Consider the following 13,084-nt stretch of genomic DNA (forward strand, 5'->3'; position numbering starts at 1 on the left):
ATCAGAATCAGAAATACTTAATTTATTGAAATTTGTTTGTTACAGTTGTTCAGTTCAATGTTAAAGAATAGAAATAACACTTACAAACCTCACTCTCTTCATGCACATACTTATCAAGGCCACTTACTTTGTATAAGCAGGATTCTAAAGTATATGACACATCATCAGTAACACAGAAGACACTTGGCTGGATAAAATGAGTGATTATGATAAACTGTGTGTTTATCTGTTCATCAGATTTTTACCACAGGGTAGAGGCAGGTTAAATACATTCAGGTTCACATTCAGGTCACTCAGTCAGGCGTCTGCGCTACTCTGTACCTGTGCAAGTCCTGCCACATGTTACAGAACTTGAGAATGCGATTAAAATATCAAACCTGACACTTTTCTAGCGTTTTTTCCCCCTGCTACTCCCACAATGACTTTTGACGTAGACGCTGCATGTCGTGCAAATCAAATGTGGATGTCTTCTCCCCCAAACTACCCCATTCTCAGTCTCATTTCCATCATCCACTTCCTCAGTAATTTGTTTATTTTACGGGGATGTTTAATGCCTATATGTTAATACAATGAATCTTAATCTTAATAATCATGTATTTGCTTGCCTTTGTTTTCTACTTCATAAACCCTCCCTGCAACAATCTAAGAGGTTGACAGCAAACAGTTAAAAAGAATCAATGAATGATTGATGTGAAGAAAATGAATAGTAATGGTATTTTTCCATATTTTTCCTGAGTCTCATCTTGTTCTGTCAGTTCTTTGTGCTCTCTCCCTTTCCTCCCTCATATTTCTCTTATTTTCTTGTTGCTTTCTTGTATGCTGCATCTCTCACTTTCTCTCTGTCTGCCTCTGTTTCATTCTCTCTCCAGGTTGATCGACTGATGGAGTTGCATTTTAAGTACCTGGAGGCTGTTCAGCAGGCTGACAAGAGAATCGAAGGAGAGAAACATGTAAGCATCTCTCCTTTTTTCCTTCCATCCCTACCTCCCTCCCATCCTCCCATCCTCTCAATCTGTCCCCTCAGTCATTCTGTCTGTACTGTGTCTTTAACACTGACTTTCTATCAGGCAGCTTGTTGGATGGATTTTGTTCTCATGAAACATTGAATCATTCTGCATTCTGTCAACCTAATGACTATCATTCATCATCAGTATCAATCAGTTTCTTCCAAAAAGTCATCAACCATTAAGTTTATATTCCACTTGAGCAAATTAAGTCAGTGCCTTAATATTATTATTCTTAATAAACCTTTCATATTAATGAGTTGTTTAGGCTTGTTGTTGTTGTTGCCGTGCAATGACACGCATCATTAAACATTATACCTTTACCAATCTTTTTGACAAAAAGCCAGTGATTATGAACATAAATAAAAAAACAAGTAAATTTTCCATTCAGCTGTGATTATTACAGAGTGTATTGTTTAGTCTGACAGACTGTGCATGTGTCAGAGAGGGCTACAGCTCCAGAGACGGGGGATATTTACTGGTGCTAAAAAGCCTAGTTGCATATGTGCTTTCACTAAAAACTGCATCAGGGTTTTGCACCCCGTTGAAAATTTCCTGTTCGGTCTCCAGCAATATCTATTTTAGGGCATTTCTATTTAGAGCAGCAAAATATGTGAGAAGGGAATGGACATTTATAGAAATGTACGCTGCAGCTGATGTATCACTGCTGACTGACCACTGCGGCAGAGGAAATTGTGTCTGAAATTTAATGGCAGGTGTAAAATCTGCTGCCACTGTCTGACACACAGGGAGGGTGAAAGGCTACAGCCAGGTCAAAACTTTACATTAAGACGCAATACACAGTTCTCAGATCACCACCGCAACACAAGACAAAAGAACAGCGATGCAACACTCTTTTATTAATCACTAATTAATGACTTTACCTTTCTGTTTCCCATAGGTCATTCCTCCCTATATTTTCTGACTTTTCAAGTGTTTTAAGTGGATGCCTTGTCGGTCTATGTGTACGAGATGCATTGTGCACAAGTTTCTGATGCCCACTGAGCAAGCTAGGTTACCTGCTGGGTGCACAATAATGCCAAGCAAATGAATTCCTACAGTTTGACAGTTTCTTTTTCACACATAGATATATTGTTACCTTCAAGCTCCAAGTTCTAAATAGCCTGTAGTTCTACCCTGACACCACTCTTTTGCAGTCAGTAGTTATAAGTAGGCTGTTATATTACTACTGTTATTATAACGTATTCAATCACTGATCTATTTGTTGAACTGACAACATCTGATTATTTAACTAATATTTCCTCATATACAGCCTTCTTGCAGGATTAATGTGCAGTTGCAGTTCCAAAATGTCTTCTTAGCTAATATTCTAAGTTAAGCAGCAGAAAACACTTTCTATGGCACCCTATTACCTTGCAGCACAATGCGTGTCAAAACATTTCGCCATCAAATCTTTTTTAGCAGAACTTCAGGCTAATGAGCTCCTTAACATCTGCAGTCTCAGTAAATACTCTGCTACAGATGTTTTTATTTTTAGGAAAAGAAGTTTTAAGAGCTTGTCTTGGGTCTAATCTTTCTTTTAAACCTCAAATCAACCTGCTGAGGTACAAACAGCAGGGACGATAACCTTCCATTCCAATTGTCTACAGACAGAAAAACCATGCTTCTGTGACTCACAGCGCAGTCCCATCACACATTCATTGATTTCTTTATCGCCAACTAGATAAAAAATATAAAATTATTTAAATTGTATTGTAGATGTTCAGATATCGAATGCAGTCCCTGTTGTAAAGGGTTAGGATCTGTGATCAAAATGTTTTTGGTAGATAAGATGCGCAGTTCCACACAGTGTCACATCCAAAGCCATGAGGGAAGAGACCAAAAAAAACATCACAATCCTGCTGATAACAATATGACAGTTTACAGAGAAATGGAAAAGCTTGATAGCTGTGTGTGAGGGCCCTATTGAGCTGTCTGCATGTGTGTGTGTGTGTGTCTGTGTGTGTGTCTGTGTCTATGTCAGTGTGTTGAGCTGTGGGCTAGACAGACCGATAGAGGGATACAGATAGAAGATAAGTGGCCAGGCAGGGGATAATGGCTTCAACAGAGAGAGAACGAGCATCCTGTCCTCAGAAAAGACCAGAAAAAAGGCAGATCTCAAAATAGGGAGTCCAGTTAAAATAAGAGAAGTAGATGGGTAAACAGGGAAAAGGTGCGATATTGAAAGGAAGAGAAGGAATTTGAGTGAAAGAGGACATGATGAAGGGGAGGAGTGTGTTTGAGATTCCTATCTAAAGATGACTGAAGATTAATCTTTCAGACAGACATCATGGTGGGATCGCCAAGAAAAGGCCAGACAGTTTGACATTTTCTCTCCCTCCCTCGCTTTTCCTCCTTTTCTCTCTCCCTGTCTTCTGTCAATCTCTCGTCTCTTCCTCCGGGATGGTGAAAGTAGGACTTTGTGATACCCTGGTGATAAGAAGCCTTGTATGCGTGCGCCACTATCTTTGAAGCCACGCGGTTAGCCTTCCCCAGTTCAGAGCCATACAGTCAGCCAGGCAGACCCAAGGCAAAAAGTGATAAAATACCTATTTGTGGCACAGCAATACTATTCTGTTTATTATGAGAGCTATTATATTATTTAAAAAGTTATGTTTTATTAACCTTTTACCTTCAACCTTATACCACCACGCACAGGACTCTTAACACCATGTCGAACTTCCTCTGTTATTATATGTATCAATAGAATAGACTCTGCCCTGTCATAAAACTAATGCTGATACAATTCACAGCAGAGCATACAACAAAAACCTTAAGAGTTCTCCACTGTAATTTAGCATCGCACTCCTATGACATTGTTGGACTCACAATCAGAATTGATGCAGAACTAGAGATGTTAGGCTAGAAGCGACTAATGTAGCCTCAGGCAGAGATGAGAAGCGGACTACAGAGACCTGGTGAACTCACTTCTTTCTTTGGGAGTTTGAACTGTTGGTCAGACAAAACAAGCTATTTGAAGACACGTTGGAATCTAAACAATTGTGATGGATTTGGTACAATTTATAGATAGAGATGTTTTATGGACTAAACAATTAAAGAATTCATCAAGAAAATAAACGTCAGAGTAACCGATAGTGAAAATAATGAGATGCACCCCTGAACTTGTTTCATGGTAACTGGTCTAAAGTTTTAGCAATGCCGCATAACTGTAGGGATGATAAGATTTGACAGTTCACCACTTTGATCCAGATTGAAGTATTATAGAAAAAATAATGGATGTATTGACACCTAAATTCTCATAACTGATCAATCATTAGCTCAAATATTTAATTTGTCTAATACTTCTGTTTATGAGCAAATACATGTTAAAGTGCTGCTCTCACAAAAACACAAACTACAGTTAATGTTGTTGTGTTAAAGAAAACAACTTTAACATTGCCACTATGAGCACTATCAAAGCACTTCTGTGTCTTTCACAGCTGCTAGCATGGCTGCACAGCCATTACACTCAAATCTCAAACATCTTCGAGGAGAAAACGTATCTTAATAATTGGGCAAATCGTAAAAATAGGCAGGAAAAAACCGACACTACAAATATATATTTTAATTGTTTAAAGGCGCAGTCATAGGTGCAAAACCTAAGTTAGTATGCAGGGTAATCTCATATTTAAAATAGGATTTAATGCATATTGTTGCATTAGTGAATGCAGAAATATCCTAATGTGAACCTGCTCACCATCAGGTAAAACAGAAGCTGAATTCATCACTAAAGAATCCATGTCTTATTAACTATTGCACTGAGCTGAAATTAAAGGCAGATGGTGTTTTGGGCTGACCTCATTTATAAAATAGTGTTTGTGGCTGGATAATGAATACTTTTTATTGTATTGTGTAAGGTATAAATTAATAATGCTGTTGCACATTTCCGACTGGGTTTCCCAATGTATTCCCAATGAATTCAGCAAAAGACTGTGGTTTTTGTTCCTACTGGTACAACCCTAATATCAAAAACACCCAGATGATACTGTAAACGTGTGAATCCCAGCTTCCACCAAATGTCACATGTTATGTTAAATAAGGTGATAAAGACGGCAACCCAGTTCTGTCCAGCGCCTCAGCTGAATCGGCTGCCGTCAGCAGCAGTGTTTTATCTCTCTCTGCTGTGCCTTTTTGGTTTCCCCTAGTTAAGCCTGTTTTTAAGGGGCGGTAAGCAAAATGTTTTTCCTCTGCAACATATTACCCACAGATTTCTCAGGAGGATAGCAAAGAAAAAGCTGCTGCTGCTCTTTCTCTGCATCTCCAGCCCAGTCCCTTTAATAAGCTGCTTATTTTACTCCAACCTTGGTATCTCTCTTCTCTCCTCTCTTTCTAGCCTTCTAATTCTCTCCTTCTCTCCCTTAAAGCTGCTTTCCCCATCCTGCTATATTTCTCACGTTTGGTTCACTTCCTCCCCCCTCTCCTCTCTTTCTTTCATCCCTCTTTTCCTGTCTTTTACTCACCCCCAACATCCATTACTTCTCCTCCCTCCTCTCAAGTGTCTTGTTTTTCTCCCCCTATGTGGTCTTCATAATTTTCATATCCTCTCTTGCTTTTCGTTGCATCTTCCCCTCTTCCAGTACTTGCTTGCGATCCAGTTTTTTTTGCGTCGTCTTTCTGTGTCTTTACATTCTCCCTTCATCCTACATTTCTTTCTCATTTCTCTCACATTGTCTCCATCCTTCAGTCCTTCTTCCATCACTCCTTCACCGCTTCTCCCTGTCCTTTCTTCCCTATTCTTTCTCCTATTTCTTCTCTCCCACTAATGCAACTACTTTCACTTCTCTTTCTCCACCTCTTTTGCTACCAAACCTTCCCTCTGCTCTCAGCTTGTTGGTAACAGCTCTTGGAGATTGATGAAGCTCAGCAAAACATGGCTGAGCCCGACCTCAATACTGTAAAATGCCTGAGTGCACTTTCCTAGCACCTAAGCACCCAGTTGCTCGCTGTGTTTTGTGAGTGTGTGTGTGTGTTTGCTTTACTGGGCTGTAGCAAGAGTCTAGAGCAGAAATGGTCTGGTTTTGCATTGCTGACAGTAGACATTTTCAAAGAAAGTGTGTGTTAAGTTGGAATTGGTTTTGCACCTGAATGTGATATATTTTGTTTTCTTAAATGTCTTCCAAGAATAAATGCCCTGGCTGTCTCTCCCTCCCTTCCTCCCTCCCCAACCTCTTTCTTTTTCTCTCTTTAAAATCAATTTCCCTCATCCTTTATTCCTTCAAACATCACAATTCATTCATGTTGAGGATGAGGGAGGACAGCACACAGCAGTGCTGAGAAATCTGGTTCCAAAACAAGCACATTTGTGTTTGGATTGGTTGGTTTCAATTTAAGAGCTTTTTACCCTTTTAAGTCCAGTTGATTTTGCTAGGTTACTGGGGGCTGTTGCTCAGGAGTTAGTTGTCCACTAATCAGAAGGTTGGCAGTTTGATCCCCCGCTCTTCCTGCTCCGTGTCGAATTGTCCTTGAGTAAGATACTGAACCCCAAATTGCTCCTGATGCTGTGCATCGGTGGATGATTGTGAGTAATTTCCCCACGGGGATTATTAAAGTATTTCTGATTCTGATTCTGATTCTGATTGTGTATGAATGTTAGTTTCTGTTTTCTGTTTGTGATTGGTTATCCATCAGTGTATGAATGTGTGTTAATGGGTTAATGTTGCATGTAGTGTAAATCTGAGTCATGACTACTGAATTATTAGTAGTCATAGTAATAGAAGTCGTCAACTACTATTTGCGAGCATTTTATCTGAATTGAGTATCGAATCTGCTTACTGAATCTAAATTCTGTTTTTAATCTGCTGATCAAATCTGAATCCATTCAAACCCCTTATTAATCCATTTTGAAAAGAATTAGAATTAGAAACTACAACACAAAGTTAAGCTGAAATCTGTAGGGTGAGACAACAGGACTACAACCTAAAAATGACTAATCTGTGTATTTTGCCGATCCAGGTATCCCATCTAGATGTATGCGTGCAAAATGAGCCAGCCATTTTACCAGCCAGTGTTGTGTTTGAGTGCAGGAAGCAGTGGGACAACAGGATTGGGTGGGTTTTGGACATACACTGTGATCTCTTCTAATTTTCCACCGTTGCTCCACTCATTATGGTGCACTGTGCTAACCATCAGTTTCTGTTCATTTAGGTCAACAAATAGACGCAGACAGAAATACTCATAATACTCAACCAAAAGAAGCTCTGTGAATTCACTTGCAGCCCGCCATTCCATAACTGTACTCTCCTTTCTCCTCCTGACGCCTAGCCTCAGGCTCATGTTTATAGCTTGGCAATAAAAATGACAAATGACAACCTACCACCATGACAATTAGGTCCACCTAACTTCTAACCTAACCTAATGCAGTCTTAAACAATAAACCCTGCCTTCATGGAGGTTATATTGTTTATTAAATGTGATAAAACCTCTCAATATGACACAATTCCACCACAAACTACAGCCTCCAGAAAATAAAATTACATCCAACACTTTCAATAAGAACTGAACATGGTAACCTTAATGGTGGTAAGTCGTCTTCACCTTCTTGCCTACTGAGGCCGGACGACCCAAAAACTTGTAAGTAGTTTGTAGTGAGTGTTTTACCCCAAACGGCAACAATGAGCCCATTTCACACTCAAAGACAAACTTTAACAAGCAACACATAAGTGAGATTTATGCTGTATTGAATGTGTTTTCAAACAGTATTTTTTCTTTTTACAAGAGCCCCACCTCCAATAAAGAGCATCACATAACTGCTTTCCTGAGCATTTCTGAGTGAACCATCCTGGACTGTCTCCGACACAGTGGAGCGTCCAGAAATGGGGCTTGGACAAGGCATCTCAGATTATATATTACTGATAAAGTGCAAATGAGTTGCTTGGAGTTGAACACAAACAAACTGCCCAGCATTTTAACATTTGGACAGAGTTCAGCATAGACTGAATGACATGGTCTTCTTGGTAGCAAGAACCTCCTCCCTTCCGGTAACACTGCTGTTTTGCTTTGCCCCACTTTGTGAACAAACTCTAATTGATGTGCGCCCAAAGCACAGGGCTGTTCTTTTTCTGGGAGATTATCATAACTTGAAATCAGCATGTTGTCTCTTGCTCTCACAAAGTTACAGTTTTTTCCTCAAAGTTTACCTCATTATCAACCCCTGTATCTCTGTTTTTTAATGAGGATATCTAACCTCTCTCTTTCTGGTGTTTGCTTAAGCCTTATAAAGACCATTACGTCCTACACACACACACACACACACACACACACACACACAGTCACAGTGGGTTTTTGCAAAGTGCTGACAAAGAAATCACTTTAATTCTGCATCTAAGCATCCCAGTGGAAAAGATAGCACAGGAATAACAACCAGCCAGCCACACACACACACACACTATCTCATACACAGTCATACCAAACCCAATACACATATATTAAGGAACACACACTCAGAAAAAGCTTTCTGTACAAAGACACGAGCACAAACACACCTACATGGTTTCCAATATGCACAACACTCGCACTATGCACACAGTCTTCCATATATCGCACGCACCCCAGCACACAAACACGCATGATGCAGCGTTACAGTAAAGGGACTGAGACTGAAAATCACTGCTTATTACTTTGTCTGTACTGTAGCCAGGCTGCCAGGCTCCCCTGAGGTTGCAGTAATTGACTTGTCCAATCCCTTCTTTCAGCACGTTATTCTTTTTCCGTTTCTTCCGTCCGGTGTTTGCCAGAGGGGCCGAGCTGCCACACAAAAGATATTGGCCGCAATATCAAAACTCACGAGTGGACAAAACTCTGCCACTGTAATGAATACTGCCAAGCTGCCCATGCTCGGCTCGGGTTTTATTATCCCAAATGTCCACTTCCACTGCTCACAATAATGAATATTTAATGCACTTGTCATGGTTCAAAACCTTCCACTCCCCTTACAGATTCAAAGATCTGGTCTGATTCATCATGTGTGTTGGACATCTTTTCTTCATTCCATTACAGTAAGGGTCCCTCGAGGGGGCAGCAATTGACTTCTCTTAGACCTTATTTGAACGTGTTTTTCTTTCTTTCTACACCTTGACGAATAATAAATGTCTCACATAGACAATGTTAGTTGATTTACATTTTTAAGGCTTTGGTGAAACTCCTCTGGTTGAATCAAGCTGAGGCATTGTTTTTAGAATTATCTGCTTCTTCGGTTTGAAAAGAAAATTAAAGGTGTGTGTAAATACAAAACAACTCAGGAAGGGGCAACCTAGCTCAGGTACGATTGCAGCAAGTGGCCTTTCGCTTATCTCCTCCCTCCTCTCAAGTGTGCTCCTTTGCAACCCCTTCTTACATGTAATACCCTTCTGTGTTTATCTTTACCAAAGCACAGTTACAGCTTCAGGCTCACTATGGTAGTACAGTACTTGCCAGTTATTTTGATGAACTGCCTGATGAGCACTTTGAGTCAGTCTAACACTGACTGCTTGATTCTTGGCCAGTCAACATACCAGAGTGGTCATCATCTTAGAGGTCAGCCTTCCGCTTTTCAGCCCTTCTAGCTCATTCAGATAGTAACAGCAAGGAAAATCTGTTCACTCGTGCTTTTGCATGACATTTTCTGTTAGACGTTTAGCTTAACTGTAATACAGTTTGTTTCTTTGATCCTGCATTGCTGATGTCACATGACTCCTCTTGCCTTTCCTTGCCTTGACAAGCCACACTCACACAAAACAGACACTGAAAAAATGATGTATTACGTTTTCATGTTTTGTGTAGATTCTGATTCCTGTTCCTCCTCTGTCATTTTGACAACCACATCTTCCTCCTAGGCAGATTCTTTGTGTAGTAAATAAACTAAACAGAGCCTCTGACTGCAGGGTCATGGGAAAAAAAAAAAAAAAGCCAATTTACATCCAGATCGTGACACATAAAAAAACATTTTGCATAAGAATAATATTAGAAGTCAGTAGTGGAAGCTAACAGCAGTAGAGGTTTTTTTTCGGAGTTACTGAAGGTTAACCATATGAATCCAGGTGGAAGCTGTTACTTTCTTATGGTTTCACTAATTAAATCCTCAGTCATGCAGCATTTGTGTAGATGAAGTGTGGTAGACTGATTAAACAAGGATTTTTTTAGCCTTTAGATCAGTGCTTCCCAATCTTTTTTTGTCTGTCATACCCAACATCAATGTCAGATGAACCCCCTTCATGGACACCACCCATCGTGTTCCAGTGTGTTCAAGTTTGCATTCAGGTTTAGTACCACTTGAAGTGGTAGAAGCTGGATCTTTCAACCATTTAGGCATTACTTTAAGTTGTTTCAACTGTTTATGTTTTACTTTTATCTTATAATCTTTTAGTATTTTATTCATTAATTTGAGGAAATTATAACTATTTATTAGCTTTTAAATAGCTATTTCAATTAATGAATTAATGAATTATCTAATTATTTTAACTTGGCTGATTATTTAAAATGTGCATCCTCTTTTAGCTAAGTACTGTATTTAAATTATTTGTCTGTTTAGCTAACTATTTAGACGTAAACTAGTTCCCATGCATTCTCAGGGGTGATATGGTGTTACAACTGTCTCAGGTTGCTGGGAGGTACTGTATGTACTGTGCACTCAGCTTATTGTAGCTGTTAGATTACTGGTTACTGTGACAATACATTTAGTAAAGATCAGCATCCCACTGATTTGGATGGTTCTCCTTGTTTTTTTCAAGCTACTTGAGCTACTCCACAGTCATTCCACATACTGTACCCCACTACAGATCTGCTCCCTGAATCCAGTATACCTTTGGTTTTCATGATGGGTCTCCATTATCTTCTTTTACCCTGTGTCAAAATTAATTTCTGATTGCTGACACTGTATTTTCACTGCTTTGCCAGTACATACATCATCCAAACTGCACATAATTTCATATGGCCCCATCCTCCTGCAGCTGATGGCTGTAATGTAAACGTGGATATACAGTAACTTAGTTGTCCAAGGCCTTCTCAGGAAATGCCTCCAGTTGCGCTTTGCTGTGTTGGCCATGAACAGTGATGTGGATGGCAGCAAAAAGACTTGCTTCCTGTGTGAAACAATGAGAGAAAATGCAAACCTGGTGAATGTGTTGCATATCTGTGTATGTACATGTTTTTTCACTCCCCTTAAGGTGTCACATGTAGGTGTTGTGTCCTATCTGCCAGACATTTAGGCCTACATCCTGTGTATTGTATTTTTGCTGAAGTTGCATTGTGAGTTTTGTGTAACTTTGCCGCAAGCTACTGTATTGGCTCAGAATAATGAGCCGAGTTGTCCTGGAAACTGAGATAATCTTTTTTTCCTACAGGAAAGAGAGGCAACACAGTCTACATTCAAATAGCTTTGTTTCAAGTTTTTTGCATCTTTAATGCAAGCTAGTTGACAGCAACAAGGCCAAGCTTTGGGACTATTTTACAATGCAATAACTCTCGGCTTTGTAATAAAACAGAATTCTGGGCCAGTGTTTTACCCAGAGGACACAGAGGAAACAAATGCCCTACATTCAATGGCTTTATTAAAGGTTCTTGTTTTAATTATCTGCATTGTTTTGCATCTTTAACTAGCTACAGTTGACACTGTACAGTAGCGCTTTCTTCTAAAGTTGTATCTGCTCGTCTTTTCTTCTATCAGGATGAAATCCTTGAAGCACAATGACATCCTGCTTTCACAATGCAGTGTCACTTAAATGGATATGTTGTTTTGCATCCCAGCTCAGCAACCTGCAGCTCTATTCTTTTCCAAGAACAGTCCTGTACTGTAGTCCTCGGGAGCGGCCCTTAGATTGAGGCCTGTTAATGAGCTGAACTTCAGCTTTAATTGGGTTTTACAGTGTAATTGATCTTTAAGGACAAGGCCTTTTGAAAGTTTGAATTTTCTCTGAGATTAAATCATTGGGATGTAAATGTCATGTGTGGTACCCTTTAGCTTGACGCTGCAAGCTATTTGTTTTCATTAGCAACGCCTTGAAAAGTTGCCCTTTTTCTTGATTTAGTGTGTCACATACTGTTAAACATTTTGTTTCTTTTTAGTATTGGGCCATCTTTTCTTAGACTGAAACAGATAGAGAACCTACGTGAGTGCATGAGTCTAATATAGTTGATACTGAAATTTTACAAGGCAGACTTACAGTATGTAGGTTAAATATATCATCAAATACTCTGTTTCTTTCTGTGAATTAAACTTACTGACCGAATTATATTGGAAAACGTTAGCTTTAGTCTATGTATGAAATAGTCTATAAAATACTTTAAATAATTGTATGAAACACTTTTTAAGAGAGTTAAGACATGGAGAGTTACATTTTAATGTTAGAAATACTGATGATCATAATAGAGGCAGACTTGAAACATTACATTTTTACTTCCTATTTTTGACCCGTATTTACCTCACTGCAGTCATTTACGTTATATATTGCCTTAACTTTCTTCCTACTGTCCATACATAGGGGTTAAACTGTGTGACAGCAAAACACTTAACACACACTGTCTGTATTTCTGTACCACTCCAGTGGCTTACACTCCAGACTCCCCTCGCCCCCTCAGGTCTGCTTCTTAATCTCTAATGATGATTAATGTGGGTTGGGTGCGTATTGGCAGCACTGTGTTATTGGCATACTGACAGGGTTGTTAAGATGGATAACTATGCAAGAGTGTGTATGTATGTGTAAGTGTGTGAGCACCGGCAGCGAAGCCCCCTTTTTTTTTTTGCAGCTTAGCCGTGAAATCAATTGACTTGTGTGTCTGGTCAATGGAGAAAATAGATTTGTGGAAAAAGCTGAAAAACAACACCTAAATTAAACTTTGTTCTGTGTTTGAATCTGTTTGCAGACAATGCTGTGCAGATAATAGAAACCCCCCAACAAACAATAAATTGTGATTTATTCACCTCATCATGAATAAAAACATGTCTTTTTTTGTGTTTGTCTGTGCAGGAGATGGTTCGTCGGGGGGAGATCTTAGATGACAGCATGGAGGATGAGTTCTACCTACGCCGCCTGGACGCCGGACTATTTGTCCTTCAGTTGATCTGTTACATTATGGTGGAGATCAGCAACTCAGGGATATCACAGGTA

At 39.5% G+C, this 13,084-nt stretch overlaps 1 protein-coding gene across 1 annotated transcript in view; it reads left to right on the forward strand.

Annotated features, from left to right (window-relative positions):
* The window catches only part of ctnnbl1 (catenin, beta like 1), a 52,802-nt gene that overhangs the window by 31,007 nt on the left and 8,711 nt on the right, over window positions 1-13,084 (forward strand). Inside the window, exons 13-14 of the mRNA XM_035656937.1 lie at window positions 870-950; window positions 12,944-13,081. Of these exons, the coding sequence (XP_035512830.1) occupies window positions 870-950; window positions 12,944-13,081 (219 nt within the window). The remainder of the gene's footprint in view (window positions 1-869; window positions 951-12,943; window positions 13,082-13,084) is intronic.

This window comes from Morone saxatilis, unplaced genomic scaffold, assembly GCF_004916995.1.
Source record: "Morone saxatilis isolate NCDOM2014 unplaced genomic scaffold, NCSU_SB_2.0 Contig15, whole genome shotgun sequence".
Classification (NCBI taxonomy): domain Eukaryota; kingdom Metazoa; phylum Chordata; class Actinopteri; family Moronidae; genus Morone; species Morone saxatilis.